The 27058-nt window shown below is 36.8% G+C and overlaps 3 protein-coding genes and 3 long non-coding RNA genes across 8 annotated transcripts in view; 1 reads left to right on the top strand and 5 right to left on the bottom strand.

The window, feature by feature from the left end:
• LOC100183538 overlaps nt 1–8654 on the bottom strand; it is a 14990-nt gene extending 6336 nt beyond the window's left edge. The window contains exons 1-9 of the mRNA XM_026837336.1: nt 8169–8654; nt 7687–7830; nt 7178–7320; nt 6254–6407; nt 5157–5355; nt 4495–4628; nt 3938–4139; nt 3199–3432; nt 2394–2597 (exon numbers count right to left, since the gene is read on the bottom strand). Coding sequence (XP_026693137.1) covers nt 2394–2597; nt 3199–3432; nt 3938–4139; nt 4495–4628; nt 5157–5355; nt 6254–6407; nt 7178–7320; nt 7687–7830; nt 8169–8235 — 1481 coding nt within the window. The 5' untranslated portion in view covers nt 8236–8654. The remainder of the gene's footprint in view (nt 1–2393; nt 2598–3198; nt 3433–3937; nt 4140–4494; nt 4629–5156; nt 5356–6253; nt 6408–7177; nt 7321–7686; nt 7831–8168) is intronic.
• Nucleotides 8655–9162: 508 nt separating this feature from the next.
• On the bottom strand, nt 9163–20237 carry LOC100184225. Its single transcript, XM_002124716.5, has 16 exons — nt 20013–20237; nt 19150–19293; nt 18837–18979; nt 18287–18440; nt 17938–18136; nt 17485–17618; nt 16910–17108; nt 16261–16494; nt 15707–15916; nt 15141–15302; nt 14332–14498; nt 13154–13292; nt 12927–13021; nt 12560–12786; nt 11298–11480; nt 9163–10889 (listed from the first exon to the last, which is right to left on the bottom strand). The coding sequence occupies exons 1-16, from the start codon at nt 20071–20073 to the stop codon at nt 10152–10154; spliced, it is 3189 nt and encodes a 1062-aa protein (XP_002124752.2). The 5' UTR covers nt 20074–20237; the 3' UTR covers nt 9163–10151.
• A 146-nt stretch (nt 20238–20383) lies between these two features.
• The window catches only part of LOC100181841, a 14572-nt gene continuing 7897 nt past the window's right edge, over nt 20384–27058 (top strand). For 2 of the 3 annotated variants that reach the window (XM_018814566.2, XM_026837297.1), the window contains exons 1-8: nt 22268–22487; nt 23408–23551; nt 23906–24048; nt 24678–24831; nt 25270–25313; nt 25799–25959; nt 26073–26206; nt 26628–26826. In XM_018814566.2, the coding sequence (XP_018670111.1) occupies nt 22415–22487; nt 23408–23551; nt 23906–24048; nt 24678–24831; nt 25270–25313; nt 25799–25959; nt 26073–26206; nt 26628–26826 (1052 nt within the window). In that variant the 5' untranslated portion in view covers nt 22268–22414. Of the gene's footprint in view, nt 20592–22267; nt 22488–23407; nt 23552–23905; nt 24049–24677; nt 24832–25269; nt 25314–25798; nt 25960–26072; nt 26207–26627; nt 26827–27058 lie in introns of those variants that run through there. The other variant, XM_026837298.1, reaches the window with a different exon arrangement.
• LOC101243489 lies at nt 20945–22237 on the bottom strand. Its single transcript, XR_003396510.1, has 2 exons — nt 21910–22237; nt 20945–21733 (listed from the first exon to the last, which is right to left on the bottom strand). It is a non-coding gene; the product is annotated as an uncharacterized LOC101243489 (long non-coding RNA).
• On the bottom strand, nt 23476–25878 carry LOC113474816. Its single transcript, XR_003396511.1, has 4 exons — nt 25792–25878; nt 25385–25475; nt 24671–24819; nt 23476–23563 (listed from the first exon to the last, which is right to left on the bottom strand). It is a non-coding gene; the product is annotated as an uncharacterized LOC113474816 (long non-coding RNA).
• The window catches only part of LOC113474817, a 1701-nt gene continuing 855 nt past the window's right edge, over nt 26213–27058 (bottom strand). The window contains exons 2-3 of the long non-coding RNA XR_003396512.1: nt 26601–26718; nt 26213–26518 (exon numbers count right to left, since the gene is read on the bottom strand). This is a non-coding gene — a long non-coding RNA (uncharacterized LOC113474817). The remainder of the gene's footprint in view (nt 26519–26600; nt 26719–27058) is intronic.

The raw sequence follows: 27058 nt of genomic DNA, 5'->3' as shown, positions 1-27058 counted from the left end.
AGAGTTCTAGGCCATCATACCCAAGATATAACCTAGTGTTGGCTCATTACACCAACACACAGGGTACTACTGCATGGACCTCACTAGATTTTAAGGCCCGCTGCCTACATACCTTCAGTTTCATTCCCATACTTCATTCCACATTGCATCCAGTTCCAGATTAATTTTTGCTTACTCAGCGATAAATCACGTGAAGCTGGCATGTATCTGTCATAATCATGCGTTGTTATGTAACAAGCAACATTATTTGACAACAAGTAACATTATAAAAGATTGCAACTTAATAAAATGAATGAAACTTATTTATCCTTGTAGGGGGGCAACGAGTCATTATAACACGGGTGTTTATACACCACGTGCCAGCTTATGAATTACCACGTACGTAACTTTGTTGGTGATTGTTATTATTTTTATAAATAAATGGAACTTTTTTAAGCCTGAAGACAAATTATCTGTTTAGATTGTTTCATACATGTCATGACCTCTTACATATTACCACGTATGTAACGTTGTTGTTGTTAATGCATTGTTAACCACAATAATGATCATTACCCTACCTTGCGTTATCAAAATCCCTCTCAAACATTGAGATTTGCAACATCTTAAAATTTCTCCGCACTTCATCATATGATCGAAGGTTAATAATCTTATTCTTCCACATGATTGGGTAAAGGTTGTAATAACGATGGAATATCTCTGGAAATAAAATCATGTTGCTTGGATACTGGGTTCAAATCTTGTCTAGGGTGCTAAGTATTGCTAAAATACAAACAGTGTCTAAAGAAGTGGTTCTTTTTGGTATGCTTTACCCTTTTAACAAAGGTGCTTATCAGATTTACCCCCAGTATGTAATATGCCACTGATTTATTAAAAAGCGAAAACAACTAATTACATCAGTTATAATTATTGCAACGGATACGCTTGTTTTCGCTTGTGTTTAACGTCTGGTTTTGGCAATGAATTGTTTAATGTCTGATAAAGTACTACAACTGGCACAATTTTTCTGTCCCGTCAACTGATGTGGATTTCAATTGGTAGCTAAATTTACCCCAGTTTAAGAAATGCTGGTTTAAAGTAATATGTTGACAAAATCTATCACCATGGCTTAGTGGTTAGGCACATGTATTATAACCATAAGATACCGGGTTCAATGCTGGATAATGATAAGTGTGTGTGTCTTTGGGAAAGACACCTAATTGACATTGCTTCAACCCAGTGATCACTAATGGATTGCATACGTCAACAATATTAAAATACAACCATTGAAAATCTGTACATCTAATCATAATTGTGACCATACATACCTCTTACATCCATCCAGGTTGGACAAACAATCTCCTCTGTCTGGTCATAGACACGTATGAGCCCATAATGGTGGGGACTATATAGTTTTACATTCACATTCTTAGGGGTTTCTGATTTAACTATGTAACTATATTCTACCCCTGATATCTTGACTCTGAAAAAAATGAATGTCGGTCAAATACAACTTATTTTTGACAACTAGTTTTACAAAGTCTCAACAAAACAATAACTTTGAAGTGTCGGTCAAATACAACTTAACTTATATAAACACCTGTGAAAAGTGGTGCAACCACGTTAAAGTTATTGTTTTGTTGACATAAAATGCACTTACTTAAACACCTGTAAAAATATATAAATGTTGCCACCAAGATAATGCATTGCGACATATTTTTAATAGATAATGCATTGCGACAACACATAACAAGTATATCTTACTTTACTATGATTCCCATAACATACAATTGGCCATCAATTCCACAACTTCTTGGTGAATTGGGATTCTTCACAGCAGTTACATTATGTATAATCCTACCAGAATAGTCAGTGTAGCGAGATAGGGGTTGAACCAAAATAACATCGGTAGGAACCGACAGCTTCCTGTTGGCACAAAGTTAAATGATTGAACTTGCATATTCTTACGTAGCAGGGCAATGCCAGTCGCAATAACACGGGTGTTCTGTATCATACACCTCGTGCGGGCTTACGTGTTACCTTGTATGTAACTTATTTATCCTCATGTGACAGGGCAACGACAGTTGTTTTTTGTTATAACACGGTGTTTTGTTTCATACACTTCGTGCCCGCTTACAAGTTAAAAGTTATCACATATGTAACTTGTGGGTTATATATATTACTTTTAAGGTTATGTTTTCATTTTTATATAATGGATGGCTGACAGTTTAGTGACCACTGGGTTGGAGCGATTGCCGTTAAGTGTATTACCCAAAGATACACACGCCCACAATGGTAGCAGTGACAAGCCTCGAACCCACAAACTTTAAGCCAGCAGCAGGGGCGCCAACTATTTTGCTACAGAATACGAAATAATCATACAGAATAACCATAATAAACAACAGAATAACTCGTACATGCTACAGTTTCTGTCACAATCTGACAAGCCACTTTGTTCAGAAGGAAAATATTCCATCTCTGCATTCACGAGGGGTTTGTTATATCTTGATGCATACGAGACATATTGCTTGGATTGTCCAACATTTAGTCGCATTGACATTTGGTTGGACATACTAAATTGCACACCCTGGAAGTTCTCTTCTTTTAATAAACTGTAAGTGCTGCAATAAACATACCATATATTTATTTATTTGTTTATCAATTTTGTTTATCATAAATTAGAGTTGTAAAAACACCAAGTAGCCCAACCGTCGCCATCTTGTTTCCAAAATCGAGCAAAAGCGGTGACTTTCGCAATAAATTTAAACGAACTTCTTAGGTTTTGTTTGCGATTTCCTTCTGTGTGAAGGAGTAAATAGCTTATATTTACTTCATCAAACATTATCAATAGATTGGACCACTCGGGGTTTCTATGGCTCATAAACAGCAGCAAAGATCAAACCAACAAAAAAAAATTACCCCGTTATAGATAACCATAAAATCACCGCAAAAAGCACAATATAAAATTAAGCTTTTTGCAATTATAATAAGCTGTGTATGTACAACTTATCTTTTCTTTACATATTAATTAAATTGACTAAATAACTAAACATGTGTTAATTGATGCTTTTATTTGACATTTTACTCAAGTAATTTTTACAAGCAGTGTGTATATAACATATATACTTTTGTTATAACTTTCTTCTTCTTATTGTATTAATTAATTTGATCTTTTCTACTGTATTCCAAGAAATAAAAACAATATGTTATATATATACTTACCCGTTACTGTGCTCTTTAACCACATTTAACTCCTGGTACTTAAGTATTTCCATTTCTCCCCATGATAAATGAGAAATATCCACGTCAAATATTCCACCGTATTTAAAATACCAATCCATGTTTGTCCCAAAGTATTTGGAAGATAAGTCGCCATTGCGCGTGATTAAGTAGTACGGGACCGAACCAATGTATATTATACGACTGTGGTAATGGGGTAGGTATAGGAATGGAAACCTGTGATGTAGGTTACAGTTAATAATAGGTTAGTGGTTTCACGTGTTAATGTTAAGTACTGAGTATTTGAATAATTCTAACTTATTTATCCTTGTTTATTGGGGCAGCAACAGTCGTTATTACACGGGTGTTCTGTTTCATACACTTGTGATTGGGTATGCGTTACCAGTTTACCACTTCCGTTAAAGTGTCTTGCCCAAGAATAGTTATAAAAGTAGCAGTGTCTAGTCTTTTACCCATCATCTCTAGGCTTAAGCAAACGTGCTAACTACAGACTACAGCTTATCGGCACCTAGAGTCTAGTCTATTGTACAGTTGTCACTAATGGGTTGTCCAAATTATCAGATATTAGACATGTAAACTGGCAGGACATGTAAACTATTAGACTTGTAAACTGGCAGGAGGTGTTAAACCTGTGTAAAAAATGTCTTTCGTTTTCCGGCCGAGGATAAAGTAAGTTACATTCACATTCATGATAGTTCAACAAGCATTGTCCGAATCGTACCTGGAACGCAGTCTAACGGCCAGATCTAAGTGTCTTGGAATCATATCTCCATCTTTTGTGCTTTTTAACCCAGAGGAGAAGTCTATTGTTATAACTTTATGTTTGTAATGCACAAAAAAAGGAGCTGGTAGCTTTCTTGTGGCGGGTCTAACCAATAAGCGACCGGCTGTCACTTCAATCGGATCATCAAGTGAAGTAAGACCTTGTAAAAAATCACAAAGTTACGTGCGGTAATGTTTTCAGCTGAAATTAACTTACGAGTTGGTTGTTTTGTAAGACATAAATCTCCCGAAAAAATAATCACTCACAAAGTTACATATGTGGTAACTTGTAAGTTGGCATGAGGTGTTTAAAACAGAGCACTTGTGTTATAATAACTGTTTCCACGCTACAATGCTTAAAATAATCACTTACAAAGTTATATACACGGTAACTCCTAAGTAAGCATGAGGTGTAGAAAACAGGACACCTGTGTTATAATGACTGTCACTGCTCCAACACATAAGGATAATAAGTTACATTCATTACAAACGTTTATATACTCATAGCAATCGTACCTACAGTTCCAGTAACCCGAGTCTTTAGCGTGTACATGTTGTATCTATCAATGTTGTATACAAGCGACAAGACACTTCGGTTTTTAAACAATTCCTGGTACAATGAACTCTCCCATTTAATGCTATGTATTTTCCTGTAAATAAAACATTATTAAAAAAAAATTATAATAACATTATATTGAATTTACCTTCACTCCACCCAAGAGAAAATATTATTAAACAAGAAAAGAAATTACAATACAAATGGAATAGAGCTTCACCCCACCGACTGGGAGAGCTTTCAGCATTCACCAACGCCTAACTTGATTTGAGCTTAGTGGCGAGGCAATGCACTTGTTATAACATGTATGTCCTGTTTCATACACCTCGTGCTTGCTTACAAATTACAACATATCTAACTTTGTGGGTAAATGGTTTTGAATTAACGTAATCTATTTAACTTCACAGGAAAACGACAGTTGTTATAACGTGGCTGTTCATACACTTCATGCCAGCTTACGAGTCGCAACATAATGGCAGGACAACGACAGTTGTTATAACACTGGTGTTCTGTTTCATACACCTCGTGCCAGCTTACGAGTTACCACATATGTAACTTTGTAGGTGATTAAAGTTTTTACCATTTTGTTTTTTTTTTAAATTAATGATTAAACAAATCTTACGATTTAAACTTTCCAAGTCCACCATGTGCGTAACCATAAGCCTTTTTGTCAACTTTAGCTGTCCTTGTGTCTTCTAACCATGCAGAAGCACCTTCAACTTTGCCTTTAAATACACCAGGTATTTCAACCCCCAGACCCCACACTTCACATGAAACTTGCCAATCTACGTCAATGTCCGACAGCTGGCCACGAGTTGTCTCTGTGGTATTTTGAAAATTGAATAATGTGAATAATAATTTACTTTGACTAATATGAAGCTTCCTGGGTGTTTGGTAAGAGCCAACTCTGACATAAATCCCAGGTCCCATGGCATGGCTCACTGTACGACCTCACCCATATAGAATATAATGTGCATATACAATGTTGGGGTAATTGGTCAACTCTGGCCTAAATCCCAGGTCCCACGGCATGCCTCACTGTAGGACCTCGCCCATATAGAATAGAATGTGCATATACAATGTTGGGGTAATTGGTCAACTCTGGCCTAAATCCCAGGTCCCACGGCATGCCTCACTGTAGGACCTCACCCATATAGAATAGAATGTGCATATACAATGTTGGGGTAATTGGTCAACTCTGGCCTAAATCCCAGGTCCCACGGCATGCCTCACTGTAGGACCTCACCCATATAGAATAGAATGTGCATATACAATGTTGGGGTAATTGGTCAACTCTGGCCTAAATCCCAGGTCCCACGGCATGCCTCACTGTAGGACCTCAGCCATATAGAATAGAATGTGCATATACAATGTTGGAGTAGGGAACTCTGGCATTAATACCAGGTCCTTGACAAGAACATCACCCTCTTAGAATAGAATCAATTTATCTCATATTTAAAGTATGTATGGTGAAAGTACATGGTGCCGGGTGTAAAGGGGCATTTTACAATCAACATTATATAACTTAATTATTCTTGTGTGTTGGGGCAACGACAGTCATTATAACACGGGTGTTCTGTTTCATACACCTCGTGCCCGCTTAAAAATTACCAAGTATGTAACTTTGTAGGTGATTAATTTGGAATGAGGGGGAGTTTTTTTTAATATATAGCTTACAAAACAGACAACTCATAAGTGAATTCCAGCAGAAAACATTACCTTTAAATGGCGACCCAATCAAATCAAGCTTGGTTTTACAGGATCCTGGTCCAGTACAAATTGATTTGACCGTAGTGTTGACAAAGTAGACATGTCCGGTCCCAACAGTGTTCCAATTATTCAAGGAGGATTTATACCGAACAAACGTTGAGTTCTGTAAGGTATATGTTTAGGCAAAAGTTGAATGATATTATTGGTCTAATTGCTTATAAGCAGCATATCCAATTCAGTATCTGTAATTGTGTGATAGTACACCAATATATAAATGTTCATATGATGGGACTTGCATCCTACTCTGTCTTTATGTACGTCGTAGTTTAACATTCTACATATGTAGGAGTCAGTAGGACATTGATTCAAGGCTTATCGCCGATACTGTTTTAGAAATCTGCCTTGTAAGTGTCTTTTTAAGCTCTTGTAAGAAGGAACGAGGTGTATGAAACAGAACACTCATGTTTGATTATGTCATTGTTCCGTCACACCAAGATAAATAACTGTTACTGTCCCGTCACACCAGGATAAATAAGTCACATTTATTCATTCATTTAATTTAGGCAAAGGCCATATTTTGACATAGAATGTTAAGCAGCACCTTAATGCCATGTTACTTTTCCACAACATGCGTATAAAGATAAATAAGTTCCATTAATTCTATTTAAACACCCTAAAAATCCTCTGCCCCTTCAACGCCATGTTACTTTATCGCATTGCTCCAACCCAGTCGTCACTAATGGGTCGTCAAATTTATCAGTCACACATAAAAAATCCAAAAAATTAATCACCCACAAAGTAAAATAATTGGCGCCTGTGTTATATCGACTGTATTTTTCCGGCTATGCGAGGATAAAGTGAGTTATATTCATTCATTACATGTTACTTTACCACAACTTATGTATTTAACAAAGTTACACATTTTCTGCTTACTTTCCTTTCCAACAATACGTTCGTGGGATGTATATACTGATCTGAGAAGGCTGAGTTTTGGTAACTGCAGCGATCATTGTTTACAGTGTTAGGGTCGAGTATCATTGTACCGCTGAAATTTATCCGGGGCCAGGTCAAGTAACCTGCATAGTTACGAAGGTTTTCGTGTAAATGGTAGACTGATGATGCCATTTAGGCGAAATATATATATTTTTGATTTTTTACACATATAAACAATTGGTTGGACTTGATTTTTGTATGTTAGATTTTTATAGCACCAGATCTTTCCTGAACAGAGCAGGCCAGAATAATTGTTTCAGCATACCTGTATTGTATCTACTGTTGCTACAATACCCCAAAAACTATTACCCACAAAGTTCCATACGTGGTAACTCGTAAGCGGATACATGATGTATATAAAACAGAACACCCATGTAATAACAGTTGTCATTGCTCCACCACACGGGGATAAAGCCAGTTACATTTACATTCATATTTACGTGGCTTACTTGGGCAAAATTCTGGAAAACATGGTTTGGTTTCGACTGTTTGGTTGCAGTTTATTCCTGAACATTTCCAACGACGGGTGGCAACCCCCGAACCACACGTCACACTGCATGATGACCACGTGCTCCAACTGTCCAATGAGCTTGCTGCAATTAAATTCAATTAAATAAGCGGCATTTTCAGAATTTCAATTATTAAAAATAGCAAATATTAAAAATAGACATGCAAAATGCACTATATAGTAGTGACTAACTTAAAATAGCTGACAACATTAGGTCCAGCAAAATAAGAGAACAGCAGCGCAGGCAGAAACACATAACTCACACTTGTAATACCGCCTGTATCCGTCATACGCGGTAACTCGTAAGCGACCAGGAGATGTAAATAATAGAATACCCGTGTTTTAACCACTATCGTTGCCCACCATGGCCCATAAGAGGATTAATACAATTTATATTCACAAATACATTATACATACACTTACATGATTGTACCGCTGAAATAACGACTCCAAACGCAAAAACTATATCAAGCAAATAGCTAGAATTCATAACAGCAACGTGTCCAAATATCTATTAAAGAAAAACGATGCTCAGCAAAGGGGTTATAAAACAATTGCTTTCTGGTTCACTTCCATCGCCAGAAATTCGCATTCTCTATCAATAAGTACTAAGAATCTCACTGGAATGGGACGTTTAAACGTCATTACATTTCCTTTTATTCCATGCAAGTGCTGCTGTTTCTACATCCCAAAGTCGACTCTGTAACATATTATCCAGAAACTCTGACTCATAAACGAATATGCTGTCAATAAGGAACTGGTGATAGTGATACAGCTCCTGGTAATGGCTAAACCACTTGCATAACATATTGAATACGTGCTGCGGTAGCTTAGAGTGTCTCATGTAGGCAGGCTTTTGCTAATAAGGAAGGGGGAATTGTTGCACAAGTTCCGTGAAGTTAGGTTGAATTATTTCCTGACTTGTGTGTAACCAAATATTCAATAGCATATTCTGAATCCCAGGCGCAATGGTTAGTGCGCCTGCTCATAAAGGTGGTAAATTCAAACCAGTCCATGCTAGCGTTGTGAGTGTTTATGTCCACTTAACGTGTATTGGTGTAACACAGTGCACTAATGAGTTGTCTAAATTGTCAGACATACTGGTTGCTTTGCATTTCCAAAGTTAAATGATATTTTGCAGCATGATCTTTGTAACCCCTGCATTGGATGCAACAAAATATTATCTGAAAGTTATTGAATACATAGTAGGGTGGGAGAAGAAGGAACACCTATTTATTCTCCTTTCTTGTCCCATTTGGTAATAAACAAAAAGAATTTGATAAAAAAACAAAACCAGATTATCACGACTCCCATTGACAGTTGTTAATTGTTTAAAACACGATCAGTATATTTAGATATTATGTACTAAAAGTGTCCCGTTTTTCCACAGTACTATATAACACCACAATACACAACACCAAAATGTACAAGCTGTATTGCACTTTAGTCTTTGCTTACTTCTATTGCACAGTTAAATTGAGAAAACATTTAACAAAAGTACTTTAGTTCAAAGCAGGAGCTTTTAATTTTTTCTTTTTACTTTTGTGTTTCCATTTCCCAACATTTTTTCTCATTTAAAAGTAATAACAAGGGTAGTCTTGGCAATGTGGGTTTTGGTTTTTATGTGGTTTGGGCAGAAAGTTGGTGTATATATCAATAAAAAAAACAAATATACAATGCTAAAATAACACCAGACAACAAATGAAGTAGGCTGCGAAACATTTTAGTTTATACAAGTTTTGGCAAAAGTTTAGTAAAGTTTAAAAATAATAGCCATGTCATAAAATCTATGGTATTGGTGCACTAATAGGAAGAAATTTAACACAATAACAACGTATGCAACAATCTACATACAGAATGATGTGCTAAACTTAACTTTAGTAGATAGGTGTTTCAGGTATTGAACCTATATATTAAAACAGGTTTTTTTGATAATGTACCAATATAATAAATACAATTACATTATATCATCCTATAATCAAAGGGAATCCACTTCGTTCTGACTTGTCACGAATAAAATCCCAAGTAGGAGAAGCGTGGCAGTTTGAGCAAGTTGGTTGCGTAATAAATGTATCTTTAGTGACACCCACTGGTGATCTGACCAATCGTTTGCCCGTGATTATCAGGTCGTACATGTAGCTCATGCATGACCGCATTTTAGACGGGTTTCCACCAAATGCAGATTCTAAACAGAAAAGTAATCTTGTGTATTGAATATTAAACTGATGGTTAAAATGGTGAGCATCTGTCCCTGGTTTGTACATGGTTGGTGTGGGGTTGCTTACTATTGGCCATACACCATCTTCATAAAAAGCTATTTCATCCCCTGCAAAGCAGAAAGCTTCATCACTTTTGAGTTTGTTTGGACAGTCGAAAAGTGTGAGGTTCAAACATGATATCCCACTGTCAACCGATGGTCTTTTCATTTGAACCCAACGTCCGACCATGTACAATTTCCATGAACCTCACATAATGAGAAGTCTGGAGTGACAGAGTCCCACCAGGCTTGGTTGACTTGAAGGGTGAACATGGACTTCCCCCTTCACCCTGATAAATGATCTCAACAACCCCTTGAATGGCAGACTTAAGATCAGTGATGGGGAAAAGAGGAGAGACAAGATCTGATCCTGGAGGAAAAGAATCTCGCTCAACTCTCTTGATCTTGAAACTTGTTTGTCTTTCGTTGAGAACGAGTTCTTCTTTTGACATCTCAGAACTCCAAAACTTAGACACAGTTTTCAAATCACTGACCATCGCGGGATTATACCAATATGACATATTCAACTGTTTAATTGGATCGCCTACAAATATAGTTCCAGGCCCAATATTGTTTAACCCATCAATTTTAGCGCATGACTCCAAAGCAGTTAGAAACAATGTTATTTTTGTGTACAAAGATCCAATAGTGTTTATACCATATGGAGATATCTTTAACATTTTACTCGCATGGTTTTTTACTCTTTCCCATTTCCTCTGCAGTTGTAACTTTTCAGTGGCGCCCAAAGTTTCTTGGTTGTCGTCATAACTTTCATCAACAACTTCTCCCTCGAATTCTTGCAACAGTTGATCCATATTAGTAGATATAGTTCCCCCACTACCCTGCACTGGCAGTCTCTTCCATAAACCAACTATTTGTTTAAAGTCCTGTGAAAATATTAACAAACATAAATTAATGTTTTTCCCTTCTTTCTGATATTCTTTTCAACCTTTTGCATAATATTGTAAGATAAAAGTTACTAGAAACGCTTCTTCACCTAACACCAAATTACGTTGTATATAAACAATCTAAATTATGTTCACAACATTACATAAATGGTATCTAGTATGCGGGCACAAGGTCAAAGTGTAGGAAACAGAACACCTGTGTTATTTATAATGACTGTTGCCTCTCTAAGGAACAATTAATAGGTTACAAATATGCATTTATATCAACTGAAACTGTCCGTGTAACAGCAACTGTCGTTTCCACAGAAGGAAAAAGAAGTTATATTTATTCAGTGATGTGTCTGATGTATAAGTACATGTACAATTTTTATGCCAACTTGTCCTCACCTTTCTGTCTCTATCAGGTGATGGAAGCTCAATCTCCATGAAAATATCCTTTATTAGGCCCTTGGAGAACTTCTGTAGCGTGACTTGCAAACCGGGTGCAAGTTCAAAAAAGGAACCACTGCCAAGCTTGGTTGGGTAGATTGGAATCTCTTCTATGTTGGTGAGGTTCACTGTTCCTCCTATCTGTGTAGGTAGTAGTTTAGTATTCGAATGAATGAATGTAACTTACTTTATCTTCGCATCGCCGGAAAACCACAGTCGTTATCACACGGGTTTAACACCTCGTGCCAGTTTACGAGTTACCATGTATGTTACTTTGTATTCAGATTAAAAATAAGCTTCGTTCGTATACACCAGACACACATGGTGTATTCATACACCTCATGCTCACTGTTGAGTTACAACATGGGTGTCTTCTTATACACCAGACACACATGGTGTATTCATACACCTCATGCTCACTGTCGAGTTATAACATGAGTGTCTTCTCATACACCAGACACACATGGTGTATTCATACACCTCATGCTCACTGTCAAGTTATAACATGAGTGTCTTCTCGTACACCAGACACACATGGTGTATTCATACACCTCATGCTCACTGTCAAGTTATAACATGAGTGTCTTCTTATACACCAGACACACATGGTGTATTCATACACCTCATGCTCACTGTTGAGTTATAACATGGGTGTCTTCTTATACACCAGACACACATGGTGTATTCATACACCTCATGCTCACTGTCAAGTTATAACATGGTTGTCTTTTTATACACCAGACACACATGGTGTATTCATACACCTCATGCTGACTGTCAAGTTATAACATAGGTGTCTTCTTATACACCAGACACACATGGTGTATTCATACACCTCATGCTCACTGTCAAGTTATAACATGAGTGTCTTCTCGTACACCAGACACACATGGGTGTATTTATACACCTCATGCTGACTGTCAAGTTATAACATGGTGTCTTCTTATACACCAGATACACATGGTGTATTCATACACCTCATGTTCACTGTTGAGTTATAACATGGGTGTCTTCTTATACACCAGACACACATGGTGTATTCATACACCTCATGCTCACTGTCAAGTTATAACATGGTTGTCTTTTTATACACCAGACACACATGGTGTATTCATACACCTCATGCTGACTGTCAAGTTATAACATAGGTGTCTTCTTATACACCAGACACACATGGTGTATTCATACACCTCATGCTCACTATTTCAATATTAACTTACTGAGTTAAGAATATTGGCAGCAATAGACATATGCAACATCTCTTCGGTGTAGATTGACTTTATTTGTCTTGCTACTTTTAGATTCCTTGCATATTCAGTTTGTAAACTTAACCATGCAGTGAAGTATGGGGGGATTGTGGTTAGCTCGAGGTTAACTGCTTTTTGTAAATACAGCTTCAACTTTTTCATATTCTCACCGACAACAGAGGGGTGACAGACATCTTTATCTGTCAATAAAACAAATGTAAAATTTTTACTTGTAAGAGACAAAAACCTCACGCTTACTGTGTAGTCACATACAATAGACTTAGAAATTCACTGCAGTTAGAGTCGGATTTCTGCCACATTTTGTCTACTTTATACATACCTTCAGTTTCATTCCCATACTTCATCCCACATTGCATCCAGTTCCAGATTAATTTCTGCTTACTCAGCGATAAATCACGTGAAGCTGGCATGTATCTGTCATAATCATGCTTTGTTATGTAACAAGCAACATTATTCGACATGTATGTATAATATACATCTGAATTATATATAATACATGCTTACATATAAGGTATATAAGCTTATATTGTCATTTCATATACTTACTTTGGGTCTTCAAAGTCAGTTTGAAACATAGCAATTCTTATAAGTTGTGACTTCTGTTTCACTTCCATATAATTATGTAGATTGATTATCCCATTCTTTGACATTACGGGGTATAAGTTATAATACTGGGTGAGGATGCCTGTGGAAGGTATGGGGTTAGGTGGGATAGAACCACAGGCACAGGTGTACAAGTATGTTTAGAGGCGCAGATGTTTTATAAATATTAGGAAGAAAAAATAATGTGGTACTGTGGGTTAGGATGGTTTAAATATAACTAAAAAACAAATACGTTTAAGAAGCCACCATGTATTGTGTGAAACACCCGTGTATTAAACCCCTTGGTTTCCCACGCAAAGGATAAACATGAAAGTAATCTAACTTGACAGTGAGCATGAGGTGTATGAATACACCATGTGTGTCTGGTGTATAAGAAGACACCCATGTTATAACTCGACAGTGAACATGAGGTGTATGAATACGCCATGTGTGTCTGGTGTATAAGAAGACACCCATGTTATAACTTGACAGTGAGCATGAGGTGTATGAATACGCCATGGGTGTCTGGTGTATAAGAAGACACCCATGTTATAACTCGACAGTGAACATGAGGTGTATGAATACGCCATGTGTGTCTGGTGTATAAGAAGACACCCATGTTATAACTCGACAGTGAACATGAGGTGTATGAATACGCCATGGGTGTCTGGTGTATAAGAAGACACCCATGTTATAACTCGACAGTGAACATGAGGTGTATGAATACGCCATGTGTGTCTGGTGTATAAGAAGACACCCATGTTATAACTCGACAGTGAACATGAGGTGTATGAATACGCCATGGGTGTCTGGTGTATAAGAAGACACCCATGTTATAACTCGACAGTGAACATGAGGTGTATGAATACGCCATGTGTGTCTGGTGTATAAGAAGACACCCATGTTATAACTCGACAGTGAACATGAGGTGTATGAATACGCCATGTGTGTCTGGTGTATAAGAAGACACCCATGTTATAACTCGACAGTGAACATGAGGTGTATGAATACGCCATGTGTGTCTGGTGTATAAGAAGACACCCATGTTATAACTCGACAGTGAGCATGAGATGTTTTAATACACCACTTACACTGTACAACACATTACAAATCTACATATTGTGTACAACACATTACAATACCTTTAATATCTTGCCACGTTGGACATTCCTTCACTTCTACTTCATTATAAATCCTCACTAATGGAGCAAGTGTCAATACAAATTCCGAAGGATGAACCATCTTATGAAGAAGTGTTCCTCCAAACTGTCCATTCTTAAAAGTATATTTATACCCGCCTATTGTGCACCTGTACAAGATATAAGATCAACATGACGTTGTTTTTCAACAGCATAATACAACCTTTTTCTACAGTTTTTTTTTTTATAGTTTTTAAAAGGTATGTGGCAAACTGGCAAAGTACCAAACATAACATTAATTTCCAGTTATCTTTGTATCAAATAAAAGCGTGTCTGCTCAACCCACAAGCCACAATGCAGTATCAATTAACTGAATGAATCTAACTTGCTTTATGCTCGCATGGCTGGAAAACAACAGTCATTATAACATGGGTGTTCTGTTTCATACACCTCGTGCCAGCTTACAAGTTACTCATATGTAACAGACTTATTCTCGCATGATAGGGCAACGACAGTCATTATAACCCAGATGTTCATACGCTTTGCAGCTTACGAGTTACTATGTATGTTACTTTGTGGGTGATTATTGTTGAATTGTGTATAATTTTAAACAAATTAAGAGGTAATTAAAAGAAAACTACTTTAAAACACATTTAGCAACCATTTAACATTTTTTGTCCAACACATTTAGCCCAATTGAGCACATGTTAACGAATTTAGCACATATATAAAATGATTAGCACAATTTTACATATATATATATAATATAACATTAACAAATTCAGCACATTTCAACACATCTACAAACTTACGACATCTCCAGCATAAGAATATATAACTGCCCATCTAATCCACACCCTCGAGGATTGCCTGGTGATTTTAATGCAGAAATATTGAAGATCATTTTTCCTTCGTAGTTGGTAAGGCTGGTGTTGGAAGATGTGTGGATTACATCAGCAGGAAGGGACAGTGGTCTGTGGAATATATTTTGATTAAGTGGAAGAAAAACTTGTTTATACACGCTTTATTATCTCGCGTGGCGGGAAACGCAACGCGAGAAGTTTATTTATACTGTCGTGGCGGGGAAATAGCAGTCAGTATAACACAGGTGTTCTGTTTCATACACCTCGTGGCGGCTTACGAGTTATCGTGTATGTAAATGAATAAAGATAACATGTTTTATCTTCCATGACTTGAAAAATGACAGTTGTTATAACAGAAGTGTTCTGTTCTTATGTGAATAAGTAAGAAAATACATAAACAGCAACTAAAAAACAACAGAACCACAGTTTTGACAAGCTACGCATGAATATATAAACAACTTATAGGTTTAAACATGTAGAAGAGATAATGCAAACCACAATTTAATTTAACTTACAATTTACATGTATCAGGTCTATTACAGTCAGTTGTTGCATTCATTGGAACATTTGTAAACTTCATCTCAACTCCTGGCATTGGTTTATTAAACCTTGAAGCATAAGCGATATATTTCTTGGTCTGGCCATTGTTTAATCGCATAGCAAGTTGGTTTGAAACACCAATGGTGATCCCTTTCATGTATTCCTTTGCAATTATTGTTTCAAACCTGTAATATGTATGGCAGTTTTTAAAACACTGGTTGGCATAAAGTTGAACAAAAAACAAATAGAGATAAAAGTTTTCGTAAGTATTGTTTTTGTGTATGGGGACAATTTAGTCAACCCCCTTATAATAAAGTGGGGTGGGGGAAGACAGGACACCTTCAGCACATAATATCAAATCATCCTGATTGTGTTTTTAACAATTAACAACCGTCCATGGGAATCGTGAGAATACAGTTTAATGTTTCTTCGAATGTTCTTTGTTCACTACCAAATGGGACGAGAAAGCAGAACGAAAAAGGCGTCCCATCTTTCCCCACCCTACTTATTAAACCAAAGCCATACTTACCCCCGGCCAGCTCTCAGCAGAATAAGTTCGTGAAATTTAATCAAGTTTCTCCATCTTAAAGACAAATGAGAAATATCCACGTCAACTATTCCACCGTATTTAAAATACCAATCCATGTTTGTCCCAAAGTATTTGGAAGATAAGTCGCCATTGCGCGTGATGTAATACACAGTGGTTGATCCCACTTTATGGTGACCGTGTGGGCACACATTAGGGGGGTATATGAGTGGGTATCTGTGAAGTATTAGAAAATATGGTAATATTTGGTATAAGTGCTAAATATATCAATCTAAATGTAAAAATGAGCTTGAACCTGTTGGTATGTTGTTGACATTATTGCAAAGGTATGTTAAAAACATATTATGCAGCATGTTTGTCAGAACAGTACCCACCCAAAAAGTAACATACATGGTAACTCTTAAGCGGCCACAAGGTGTGTGAAACTGAACACCTATGTTATAACGACTGTCATTTTCCGACCACGAGATGAGAAATAAGCTCATTTATTCTATAATGAGTTAGTTAGTTAACAGGAAACATATTATATATCATAAACTGTTACCAATAGACTTTAGATAGTTAGATACATATACAATAAACATAATTAATATGAGGTTTTTAATAATGAGCTTCCAGGCAACAGAAATACCTGCAGTTAATCTTTATAGCAAGATCCACCCCTTGTGAGTTTATGTGGCCGTTCATTTTGCCATGAAAAGAACCACTGAAGTCCATGGTAATTACCTTCTTCTTATAATTAACAAAGAAAGGAGTTGGTATCGCGTGTATTGTTGACTTCAACATTCGTCCAGCTGTTATTTCATTTGGGTCATCAGGAGAAGTTAAACCTGTAGAAATGTTATTATTATAGATCTTGAAATACATAGTGCCAAAATTTAGTGACACATTAGCTATACAAACCTGGGTACATAAGACATAGAATTCTGGTCGGACTTTACATAAACATAATGACGTATATGTATACTTAATACATTAATGGTTGCACAACTGGTAATTAGACGTTAAATTCACGGTGCCCTTTTGTTGAATATCGTGTATTACCATAAACCTAGGTACAACATCTGGTCAGTCTTAAACATAACAGCCATGTAGCCTAAATACATTAGTGGTTGTTTGAAACAGAACACCCGTGGTATAACGACTATTGTTTTCTGGCAAGGCGAGGATAAATAGGTTACATTTATTCATTTACATTCATCTTACCCAATGTCCCCACCATTCTGCATGAGAATGAGAATTGATTAAAGAGATCAATGACATAAATCATTGATAGTTCCTCAGCATTGTTGAACATAGACTTGTAATGTGAACTTTCCCATGTTATATTTTCAACTTTTCTAGGAAAACAAACTTAAATAAAAATACGTTCAATGAGTAGAAATACTTAAGATTATGCATTTTAAGATTCAATCATGTTTTGCAGTTTTTTTGTATAATAATCATTGGACAAAACAAACGATTTAAATGTTTTGAAAATGTGTTTTTTTTTTGTCCCAGTCACCAAATTTGATGATAATATATCAACACAAACACTTTTGTTTTGCGGTAGTTTTCAAACCATAAATGTATAATCGCAGTAAAACCAGTTTTAAAGGTTAAAAAGGGAGATATTTCTTACAATATATATATATATATATGTCTCATGACCCAACTCACGTTTTAAACCTTCCTAGGCCACCAATAGCATAACCCTTGATCTTCTTGTTAGCATGCATAACGCGGCCACCCTCCTGCTGCACAGATCCTGGTCGCAACCTTCCTTTTAGCACACCAGGGATTTGAACTGTTAACCCCCATACTTCTACAGTTACTTGCCAGTCTGGATCAATTGTGGCAAGCTGGCCTCTAGTAATCTCTATATGGGGGTATTAAAGGTCAAATAGAGATGGGAAAATGAAGGTTTTTGTTTAGTTAACTTAGTTTATAATGCCAAAAACACCAATAAAAGTTTCAGTTTTTTTTAACAAACTTTTCACTATTGCAACTCTATGTCAATATTTCCTACCTTTAAACACAGATCCAACAATAGTATCAGTAGTAGAGCATTGTGATGGACCTGTACAAATGGATTTGACCGTTGAGTTCATGAAATAGACGTGTCCACTGCCATCAGGATTCCAGTTATTAATACGGAACATGTAATGTGTGTATTTGTCATTCTGAAAAAGAAATAAACCAATGAAACTTTTTTGTAGGCTTAATGTACGCTGTTTTGTAAAGAAAAAATAACAGAAATTTTTGTTTTTGTATAGAAAATAACAATTAATGGCATTGCCTTTAAAAGGATATAGAAGTATAGAACTACTGTTTTTTACAGAAAAAATACAGAAATGTTGCTTGTAAGATACCCTATAGTCATTATTTGTGTATTTATTAGGTTAATTGGGTGTAATTGGTCCTAACACAAACAAATAACTACTTTATAATCTTTAGAAAAATGTATTTTAACAATAAGCATGTAGTTTATTTAAATAGGTAGTTCCCCGATATTTTGCGCCAAAACAATAAAAATATAAAATAAACAATGTTTAGGGGACTTCAACATTCAAACTTACAACAACACTAATTGACTTTTCCTTAATCTTGGCCGCTATATTGGAAAAGTATTCGTTCTGGTAGTTGCATCTTTTATTATTTATCGTGTTCGCGTCCATTACAAGTGTACCGCCAAAGTGTATCCTTGGCCAAGAGAGGTAGCCTATGGAAAAATATTATCATTTTTTTTATAATCAAGCGAGTATCCTAAAACAAAAGAATATAACTTTTTTTTATTTTCGTGTGGTGGGGAAACGACATCATTATAACACGGGTGTCCTATGTCATACACCTCGTGCCGCTTATGAGGTAATCAGTTCTGTAGGTGCTTACTTGGGCAAAATTCTGGAAAACATTCTTTGGTTTCGACTTTTTGCTCGCAGTTTATTCCTGAACATTTCCAACGGCGAGTGGCAACCCCCGAACCACACGTCACACTGCAGGATGACCACGTGCTCCAACTGTCCAATGAGACTGCTGTAATTAAATTCAAATAAATTGACCAAATGATCGCCAAATACATTGAAAACAAATCAGAGCAGAAAACAGATTGCCAATCAGCCACAAAACAAGCATATAGTAGGATGGGAGAAGATGGGACACCTTCGGCGCATAATATCCGAATATTCTGATCGTGTTTTTTAACAACGGTCTATGGGAGACTTGGGCATATAGTTTTATAATTCTTTGAAAGTTCATTGTTTACTACCACATTGGACGAGAAAATAGAGTTCAAATGTGTCCCAACTTCCCCCACCCTACTATATCAACACATATAGCTTCTATTCTCTCGATGTTCCATAAAGGCTGTCATTTTTTCGGTTTTGTTCTTGATTAAATGTAGTTCTTACTGCTTCATTCATTAAGTTAAACAACAACTGTACACCAGGAAAATAGATACACGAGTTTATGTTCGTATGGATAAACCATGTGCATTATAATAGCAGAGTATACTAAACCCCAAAGTTAGTATAGACCACTGGGCCTCCCTATTGTTTATTAATATTCTCTTTATTGTAATAGAAGAGTCATATAAATTAAAACCTATTGCATCATAGGCGTACAACGTAAGAATATTATACCTAGTTTTAATGTGAAAAACATCTTAACCGTTTCCTGACCACGCTTGGAACAATAGGCATTTAAACCCAACAAGAAGTCGCATATGGCGACTTACTACAGACATATCTACTTACCGAAGCAAGTCACTGGCATTGCAAGGCAGGCCAACACAACAATCCTGATCGGTACAAACATTTTCCTCAAACTAAAACCAAACTCAAAACACCAAGCGGTTTAGTATTGTTTTCCTATACTATATGTCCGGCAATAATCCCCTGCCGGGCCCTGTGCGTTTATTTCTCAGGCTATCTAACCTATACCAGAGGCGCCTATCTGTATAAAGGCTTTGGATAATAAGCGAGTTTTCCTCGGCTCGGTGCAGATTTCACGGGAATAAAACCGCCGGCTGTTGCGAACCACTTCCTATATAACTGTGGGCAGCTTTAGTGTATAACAGGTTTCCTATATCGTTCAAACCGCAACTCAATACGTGTTTTATATGTAGTTATAATTTTTAAAAACCCAGTGGAAACTATAGATTGAGCTATTGAATTCAAAAGTATTGTGTTTTAGACAGAATCGGGGCTGCTGACGTACGCAGTAAATTATACAGTAGATTTGTTCGGAAATCGAAAAGAATATGAGATGGCAATTTGGTTTCGTTTTTATTCTGGATGTTAGTTTGATAGTTTGCTGTGGTGCAACGCGTTCAAGTAAGTAATATATCTGCGCATGCGCACTGTGGTTTGACAAGCTGTGTTATCACGTCTATATACAGTAGGGTGGGGGAAGACAGGACACCTTTAGCACGTAACATATAAATATCCTAATCGTTTATTTAGCACCAATTAACAACTTTTGTTTAAAACACGATAAGGATATTTGGTTATTATGTGTGAAAGGAGTCCCATCTTCCCTCACCCTACTATATATAACACAAGCCTTGCGCATTTGCTGGATAGCTTTTTCGTAGTATGAACGTATACCCTGCGACACAGACTAACAAACTCTTGGCTGTAGGCTAAACTGAATAGTTTAAAAAGTAAATTGAAAAGGTACCAAGTTAACTTTCANTGCATTTATTTTCAGCAATCTTATTGGCCAGGGTTTAAACACGTGATCATCATGCAGTATGATGTGTGGTTCAGGGTGTATGCACTCGTGTTTTATACAGGAAAAATGACGTCAATGATTGGCTTAGAACCAAAGTGAATCCTCAGCGAAGAGAAGGGGCCTGTAGCAAAAAAACAACATCTTTTTGATAATGAGAGGCAAACAAATGAATTAATGTACCGGGGCAACGACATTCGTTATAACACGGGTGTTGTATTTCGTACAGCTTGTGTCCGCTTACAAGTTACTAATACGCCATCCAAATATAGTGTATTGATCATTCAAATAAAAAGCATCGTGTTAAAAGATAATAGCGCAACTTATACAGCGGTATTTTTACCGGGTTTTGTAATCTAATCGTGTGTTTTACTAAAATCTTAACTCTTACCGTCGCCCATACTTTTTAGAGAGCTAGTTAGTAGATAACGATTGTATGTTTCACCATGTCCAAGGAAAGGCTTCAGAATTTACTGTAGCAGTGTGCTTAGTGGGTTGGAAAAGCGAAGGAGTTGATAAAAAACCTTATACTTATTCATCGAAGCTTTATAAAACGTGCACGTTTGCAATATATAACAGTATATCGTTGGTATGTACAAGTATTTACAGAATTCTGGAAAACATTCTTTGGTTTCGACTTTTTGCTCGCAGTTTATTCCTGAACATTTCCAACGGCGAGTGGCAACCCCCGAACCACACGTCACACTGCATGATGACCACGTGCTCCAACTGTCCAATGAGCTTGCTGCAATTAAATTCAAATAAATTGACCAAATGATCGCCAAACAAATGGTCGAGACCGAAACTCGTGGCCATACGGTTTTATATTTATATGTTTACTACCTAATAGGGCAGAATAATAGAATGTAAAGGTGTCCCATCTTCCCTCACGCTACTATCCCTTAAACGACACTTACTTACCGAAGCAAGTCACTGGCATTGCAAGGCAGGCCAACACAACAATCCTGATCGATACAAACATTTTCTTCAAACTAAAACTAAACTCAAAACACCAAGGGGGTTTAGTATTGTTTCTCTATTCTATGTGTCCGGCAATAATCCCCTGTTGGGCCCTGTGCGTTTATTTCTCAGGCTATCTATCCTATACCAGAGGCGCCTATCTGTATAAAGGCTTTGGATAATAATCGAGTTTTCCTCGGCTCCGTGCAGATTTCACGCGAATAAACCGCCGGCTGTTCCGAACAACTTCCTATATAACTGTGGGCAGCTTTAGTGTACAACAGGTTTCCTAGATCTCCCAAAACGAAACTCAATACGTGTTTTATGTGTAGTTATAATTTTGGAAACCCAGTGGAAACTATAGATTGAGCTATTGAATTAAAAAGTATTGTGCTTTAGACAGAATCGGGGCTGCTAACGTATGCAGTATATTATACAGTAGATTTGTTCGGAAATCGAAAGGAATATGAGATGGCGATTTGGTTTCGTTTTTATTCTGGATGTTAGTTTGATAGTTTGCTGTGGTGCAACGCGTTCAAGTAAGTGATATATCTGCGCATGCGCACTGGGGCTCGATTTGTGCGCATGTGTTTATATATAGTAGGGTGGGGAGAAGATGGGACACCTTTTCGTTTAGTTTTCTCTATTTATTTGGTAGTAAACAAAGGACATTCAATGAATTATAAAACCGTATCTTCACGACTTCCACAGACCGTTGTTAATTGTTTAAAACTCGACCAGGGTATTTGGATATTATGTGTTAAAGGTGTCCCATCTTTCCCCACTCTACTATATGTCAGAATAATTTCTCTTTGGTTCGGATTTCAAACGTACATAGGCCTAATTCTAATGAACAATGAACGTCACTTATCAGGCATGAAGTAACGGGACAGTCGTTATAACAAGGTGTCCTTCCATGTAACGGATTTAATAACCCGAACATATATTTCAAAATTGCGTTGCCTAAAATTGTAGCACGTAAGTTAATGTGGAAAGTTGGCCTACGCGTACTTATGTTCAACAAAACCTATTGTTTACCCGGTTTGTAACTACTTCGGTCGTCTGAACGTTTATTGTTGTATTGCAATTCTCACGCACTAGGGATTGTGCCAACAGGACGAACGCCTGGAACTTCCTCTTAAGTTGTATAAGCGTACAATAGCATATTGCAGCTTTGGGAAATATGGTATATTATAGCTTTAAAACTGTAGCGCGTTGTAGCTTATAGGAACCGTAGGGGCGTAAGGTATTGTAATACACTAAAGAGAACATTAAGTACTTTGACGGGAAAATGCCAAGTTCAAATTAGCATTCACAGTGTTCTAATTTGTTTAAATAATCAGCGAATATTCGAGTTAATGTGCTATGTTTTGTAGCTGTTTGGCAATCTGGTTTATGTGCTAATTTGTTTAAATGTATTTGGCGATCATTTGGTCAATTTATTTGATTTTAATTGCAGCAATCTCATTGGACAGTTGGAGCACGTGGTCATCCTGCAGTGTGACGTGTGGTTCGGGGGTTGCCACTCGCCGTTGGAAATGTTCAGGAATAAACTGCGAGCAAAAAGTCGAAACCAAACCATGTTTTCCAGAATTTTGTCCAAGTAAGCAATAATCTGTTAACGCTTTTTTTGTAAAGATTACCACTAAAGGTGTCCCGTCTTTCCCCACCCTACTATATGTATAATAGGGCGGGGGGAGATGGGACAACGTTTCATTCTACTTTCTCGTCCCATTTGGTAATAAACAAAGAACATTTGAAGAAATATAAAACTACATCCTCACGACTCCTATAGATAGACCGTTGTTAATTTTTTAAAACATGATTAGGTTATTTGGAAATTATGTGCTAAAGGTGTCCCATTTTCCCCCACTTCACTATATATATATAATATATACAGTGTCCCATCTTCCCCAGCCTACTATATGTGTATGTACCACCCTATTACATTCTACAGGTTATATGACTTGGCCCAGATTACACTACAGCGGGACGATTGTATACGATGCAAACACAGTCAATAACAAGAGATGTAACTTTGATATTGAAAATTATCCCAACATTGCTTTGAAAATAAAAGAAAAAACTGTTTACTTTGTGGTAAGTTACTAAGTTATAATCTGCATGTATTGTTTATTATGTAACTATGATATACATTTTGTTTAACCTTGAATTGGTTGCATTACTTTTCACATGTGTTTATATAAGTTAAGTTGTATTTGACCGACACTTTATTATTTTTGACAGCTAGTTTTACAAAGTGTCAACAAAACAATAACCTTGAATTGGTTGCACCACTTTTCACAGGTGTTTATATAAGTTAAGTTGTATTTGACCGACACTTCGGTATTTTTCACAGCTAGTTTTACAAAGTGTCAGCAAAACAATAACCTTGAATTGGTTGCACCACTTTTTACATGTGTTTATATAAGTTAAGTTGTATTCGACGAACGCAATATATAGTAAGGCGGGAAAAGATGGGACACCTTTTCATTCTATTTTCTCATCCAATTTGGTGGTAAACAAAGAACATTCAAAGAATTATAAAACCGTATCCCCACGAATCCTATAGACCGTTGTTAATTGTTTAAAACACAATCAGGATATTTGGATATTAAGTGCTAAAGGTGTCCCATCTTTCCCCATCCTACTCTTTATAGAAAACTTAACAAAACAACCATTAAATGTATATTTAATATCATAGTAAATTCACTTTGCTTACTTTTCAGAACAAGACGATCCCAAGTTACAAATTCCAAGTCAATAACTGGAATCCTGATGGTAGTGGACACGTCTATTTCATGAATACTACAATCAAATCCATTTGTACAGGTCCCTTGCAATGCTCAACCACTGATACTATTGTTGGATCTGTGTTTAAAGGTAGGAGTTATTAATTGAACTGAACATGTATATTCTGTTCTTTATGGGTGAGGTTCTACAGTGGGCCATGCCATTGGGTCTGAAAATTAGGACAGAGTTGGCCCATTACCCCAACACTAAGGGTGCTATAACCAATTTGTAGGCACTGGTTTGGAGCGTTATCTGTTACGTATTTTGCCCAAGGACACATACGTCTCTTCCAGTATACAATGCAAGCAGTAACGACTGAAAAACAGTGCTGGATCTTACAACATATATAAATGAGTTGACACTGTGGCATAGTGGATAGAGGCTTCGTATTGTAACTCAAGGATACCCGGTTCGATGCTCCTTGTTGATAGGAGCTGCTACCATTGTGGGCTTTTTTGTAAAATTATCCAACTTGCAAGGTTAACCTACACCACTAAGCTAACTTAAATTTATCATATTTCCCTACAGACACATCAAGAGGGCAATTGGCTACAATTGATGTAGATTTCCAGGTAAAGCATAATTAGTAAGTTAAGTTCACCATGTTATATCAGTGTGATACATAAATACATATAAATGTTACCTTGGCCAAGACACTTAACGTAACTGCTTTCCAGTGCTCACTAACAGGTTGTTTAAATTGTCAAATGTCAGCCATACATGAAAACAATCACCTACAAAGTTACGTACCTGGTAATTCGTAAGCGGGCATGAGGTTTAGGAAACAGAACACCCTATTATAATGACTGCTGTTGCACATAAGTTACATACATGGTAACTCGTAAGTGGGTACAAAATGTATGAAACAGAATATCTGTGCTATAGCGCTTGTAGTTGCTCAGCCATGCGAGGATAAACAAGTTACATACGTGGTAATTTGTAAGCTGGCATGAGATGTATGAAACAGGACACTGTGTTATAACAACTGTTGTTGATCTACCATGCGAGACTAAAAAAAGTTATGATATCAAACAATCTGAATTAACTTACATTTAAGGTGACTTCAGAAATCTGGGGCCTTGCTGTGGAAATCCCTGGTGTACTGAAAGCTAAGTATCTTGCTGGTGCAGACCAACAGAAGATGAACAGGATACCCCATCATCATTATGATAAAAAACTAAGGGGTTATGCCTATAATGGTATGGCAAGATTGAAAAGGTGAAACCTATTATTGTTTAAAGCTTTAAATATGAAAAATTATAGAGTTAAAGTACTTCAACAATTATGATACCATATTAGAGTCTTATATAACCTTACATTTTCATTCACAGTAAACTAGTTGACCTTCAATGGTCAAGCTCTTACTACAAGCAGTTGTTCCGTAACGCAACCGAGCTTAGTGTGACGATCGTCATAGATTTATATAACCATTTCTCTTTCTCTGGAAGAGTGGCTGGGGTTATTGGTAAGCTAGCTAGTACATCATGTGTATCTGAAGCTTAAATATGAATGAATGTAACTTGTTTTTACCTGCGTGGCAGGGCAATGACAGTAGATGTAATATGGTATTGCTGACAATGGTAGCAGCATCAAGGCCCAAACTGTAAACTGTGGGCGTATGTGTCATTGGGCAAGACACTTAACCACAATGGCTCCAACCCATTGGTCGCTTTTGACTAACACACAGAAAAACGATCACCCACTAAGTTACATCTGTGGTAACTCGGTTACGAGGTGTATGAAATAGAACACCTGTGTCATAACGACTGTAGATGCCCTGCCATACAGAAATGAAGAAATTAACATTCATTCACACACGTAGTAAAGTCAAGTAGTTCTGCAAAAATCTCTATACTAACCCTACACCTCTTGCCACCACTTCCTAGGTCTAACATCTGATGATGATCCAAAGGAGACATCAGCAGGTCGAATGATGAAGTCCCAGTTACAATCGTTGCCCGCCCCTTTCTTTGTCAACTACAAACATAAGATAATCACATTAGATTTATCATCAACTTTAACTGGGAGGGAAGATGGGACATTTATTACAAAAGGATACGATATTGGGTTTAAAATAAACTGCAGGTAATTGGTAGAACCAAGAATGGCTTGTGTTAATACATGTTGAATGAATGAATGTAACTTACTTTATCCTCGCGTGGCCGGAAAACGACAGTCGTTATCACACGGGTTTAACCCCCATGCCAGCTTACGAGTTACCATGTATTACTTTGTGGGTGATTATTTTTTTCCGATTTTTTTATGTATGGCTGATAATTTGGACAACCCATTAGTGACCACTGGGTTGGAGCAATTG

Source organism: Ciona intestinalis, chromosome 13 (assembly GCF_000224145.3).
Source record: "Ciona intestinalis chromosome 13, KH, whole genome shotgun sequence".
Lineage (NCBI taxonomy): Eukaryota > Metazoa > Chordata > Ascidiacea > Phlebobranchia > Cionidae > Ciona > Ciona intestinalis.
The sequence above is the reverse complement of the archived record's forward strand: the minus strand, read 5'-3'. Positions and strand labels throughout refer to the sequence as shown.